We start from the raw sequence: 3,879 nt of genomic DNA on the forward strand, positions 1-3,879 counted from the left end.
TCCAGCTTCATGTTAATCACCCTATCAGAAACTCTTTTCACCTCCACTACACTCTTACTGTACTCTTCCTTCAGAATCACCCCTACACCATTTCTCTTTCCATCCACACCATGATAGAACAGTTTAAACCCACCTCCAATGTTCCTGGCCTTACTCCCTTTCCACTTGGTCTCCTGAACACACACATCTACCTTTCTTCTATCCAATTTCCACAGGTACCCTGTTGGCCAACGATACCTGTGGCGGTCCTTGGTAACCCAGGCCTTGATCCATCCGGTATGAAATTCTTATTTGTGATCCGCATATTTTATTTGGCACGTTTTTACGCTGGATGCCCTTCCTAACGCAAACCTTCCCATTTATCTGGGCTTGGGACCGGCACTAAGAGTGCACTGGCTTGTGCCTCCCTAATGGCTGGGATATTTTTTTCGGCCAGTGAGATATATATATATATTCATTTATTTATTTATTAGGGATGCACCAGAATGAAAATTCTTGGCCGAAACCGAAAAAGAGGAACGCAAGGCTGAAAACCGAAACACCGAAAGAAATTATGCCAATTATTACGATTGCATTTATGGCTATGACTGTGTACTAACCTTACTAAAATCAAGGCATTTCAATTGCATAAATTAATATCAAAGTTTCAAAGAATAAATCAATTACAAATTATGAAAATATTTATTGATAGCACTTTGCAACAATGCACAGGATAAAATAAATAAATAAAATAAAAAAGTGCAACTGCTTAAAGATACAATACAACACTATCACTGGGAAACTTCCTGCCTTCAGACAGAGTGCGCATGCTCGGAGGGGTTTTGCTTTTCCTCTCATATTCAGCATAGCGACCGGGATGTTTGGATTTCAGGTGATAAATTAAACCCGACGTGGAGAAAGTCTTTGCAGACGAAATTTCGGCATTACATGTTTTGTAAATCGCTATCCGTGGGTCTTTCTCAGACATATTGAAATACGTCCACACCGCAGACATGTTGTTTTAGCACGTGCAGATCGCGGTCGGGTTCTGTATGCGTCATCACAACAAACTGTTTCGGCCGTGTTTTTTCGGTGATCAAAGTCTTTCCGAAATGCACTTTTGGGCCATTTTCGGCCGAAAATTTTCAGTGGCCGAATATTCGGTGCATCCCTAAAAAAAAAAAATAAATAAATAAATAATAATAAAAAAAAAATATATATATATATATATATATATATATATATATATATATAATTTTTTTTTTTTAGTAAGCTGAAATTTAAAGCAAATAAAACCCAAAACATGGAAAAGTACCAATTTTGTATGCACAATAATATTTCTCGGGTGTTTTTCAGTTTTAGCCAATACTAAAAAAGTGGGGACACTTTACGTAGAAAAAAATAAAATAAAACATCTGTTTTATTTGCCTCTTGCACACAGAACTCAGGTAGAAGCATCTAAATCCTACTGTGAGTTTTTTACATGCAGTATTTATTGAGCAAAAATGCAAAGAGCTTAAAGAAACATATTATTTGTATTTATAGAATATGGCCAAAAGGTTCCCTGGTGGTCTAGTGGTTAGGATACGGTGCCTTTTCGCTGCAGTCCGGGTTCGATCCCCGGTCAGGGAACCAACCCCAGCTATTAGGGTTGCACAAGCCAGTGCACTCTTAGTGCCGGTCCCAAGCCCGGATAAATGGTGAGGGTTGCGTTAAGAAGGGCATCCAGCGTAAAAACTTGCCAAATCGAACATGCAGATCATGAATACGGATGATCTGCTGTGGCGACCCCTAATGGGAGAAGCCGAAAGAAAGTTTTATACAATATGGTCAAAAGTATGTGGAAATCTGTCCCTGTTATTTGTGATCAATCAAAACCATGGCCAGTGATATCGTGTTGGTCCTCTGCTGTTGTTAAAAACTTGAATGTAATGGGAAGTCATTAATTTTGGCAGCATATTGTCATGTCTGTATTTAAAATTTGTTTAAAAAGTTATGTATTTTAAATCTTGCAGCAAATTCCATCACACTTGGACGCCTGTCCAACCAGATCAGTGCTGATCATGAGGACATCGATGTTCCTGTGACGAAAGTGACGCTCAGAAAGGCCAAGGTTGTTGTGTACTGAGCAGAGTCGAGCAAATCTGAAATATCTGGCTCTCTTTTAAAAAATAATCAAAGATATCAGAAGGCGATATTTCAGGTATTATGTACATCTGCATAATTATACAATTATCCAATCAGTCAGCCATCTGGCAGTAGTGGGCTGATTTTTGTTTGTGTGTGGTGGGGGCACTACGACTCTGCAGGTAAGCAGTTACTGAAATACCCACAGTAGCACCAACATCCCTGCCACTGAGATCTGTTTTCATTTTTGTTTTTATCATTAATTTAACATGTATGTATATGGTTCACTGCACTTGCTGTCTTTTGATTGTCTAATTGCATACATAAGCAGGCAAACAGGTTTATCAAATAAAGTGGCTGAGCAAAAAAGTTGTATTACCATTTACAATTACAGAAAGCAAGTAAATTTAACTTTTTTTGTGATTTCTGTCATGTTAAATCTATGATGCTCTTTATAATTATTTACTGTATTTACTGATTCATAATACTTTAATTAATTAAATCTTTCTCTAATAAATAAACATTTTATTTTGTGATTTTTAAGAAGAATTTTTAATGTAAGAATTTCTAATGGTTTTATCTGCAGATACTTATTCATAGGATAAAGGTGCAAGCCTGAATACTATAGGCATTCAAGTCAATCCCTATTCCCAATGTGTGAGGAATGGACAAGGTTGTCCCCTGTTGGCTAAAAATAAGACTGGGCTCCAAGCTTTAAACAAGTGCTTTGACAGATTTAACCATACTATGGGTTTATTTGAGCTGATTACTAATACAGCAGTTTCTCAGCTTCTTTTTTACTAGTTAGCAACCACATTTACAAGGTAATCAACATTTCCATTGGCTGCAGTCAGTGTGTGCAATTTGTTACTTAAGTTTTGAATATGCAACCGGTCAAAAATATTTTACTCATTATTTTCATTCTTAAAAACGTATTCTTTTTAAATCAGATAACATGTAAAACAGAAATTTAAGACTTCTAGAAAGTTTTGCATATAGAATGATGCTTTCATAAATAATCCTCCTTTTCAGTTATAGACTTACAGGTAATTGGTTCATGTAATTTGAGGAAATTTTAAACCAGATTTTTAATAAATGCCTCATCCCAGTTTCAATCAGATGACTGAGCAAATCATGAACAAACTAAAGAAATTCAAGAAGGATTCCAGGTATCAAAAAAGCATTGGTTATTACTGGTTACAATATTACAAGCTGGTAATGCTTTACAGTTTCTTCCTGACTGTATTAACACAGTTTAGCCATTTTAGTAAAGTTTATTTTACAATATTTATATAAAATATAAATAGTGCTTCACGATTAATTATATCGCAATCGCGATGTCAGCTTGTGCATTTAAATTATGGCAAATGTTGCGATTTAATTAAATAAGTGCATGTGTAAACAAATTTGTAAAATATCTCAATGGTTCTGCGACAGAGCTTTCTTTTATTTTTAATTCACTTTTGCCCCTCTGCTTTGCTCGTACTAACGGCCGGACAAGCTTGCGGACTGGCGCGCCTCCACTGCTGGCTGTCTGTTTGTCCGTCCGTCCATGCTAATAATTGCAAAATTGCCTGAATTCAATTATGTAAACATTTACTGTATCTTAAACTTCAGCAGAAATACAGGTAAATAATTGAAATGGGGGGCATTCTCTGTTTAGGCAAAATGTTTCAAATATGTTACCTTTGTAAAAAAAAGTTTTTTTAATGTATTTATTATTTAGATGTACCTTGAAGAAAAAAGGTTTACATTAATGCAAGTATTTAATTT

The 3,879-nt window shown here is 35.8% G+C and overlaps 1 protein-coding gene across 1 annotated transcript in view; it reads left to right on the forward strand.

Annotated features, from left to right (window-relative positions):
- zcchc9 (zinc finger, CCHC domain containing 9) overlaps positions 1-2,529 on the forward strand; it is a 19,421-nt gene extending 16,892 nt beyond the window's left edge. The window contains exon 7 of the mRNA XM_046861738.1: positions 1,995-2,529. Within this exon, the coding sequence (XP_046717694.1) occupies positions 1,995-2,107 (113 nt within the window). The 3' untranslated portion in view covers positions 2,108-2,529. The remainder of the gene's footprint in view (positions 1-1,994) is intronic.
- Positions 2,530-3,879: the final 1,350 nt, after the last annotated feature.

Source organism: Silurus meridionalis, chromosome 11 (genome assembly GCF_014805685.1).
Source record: "Silurus meridionalis isolate SWU-2019-XX chromosome 11, ASM1480568v1, whole genome shotgun sequence".
NCBI lineage: Eukaryota > Metazoa > Chordata > Actinopteri > Siluriformes > Siluridae > Silurus > Silurus meridionalis.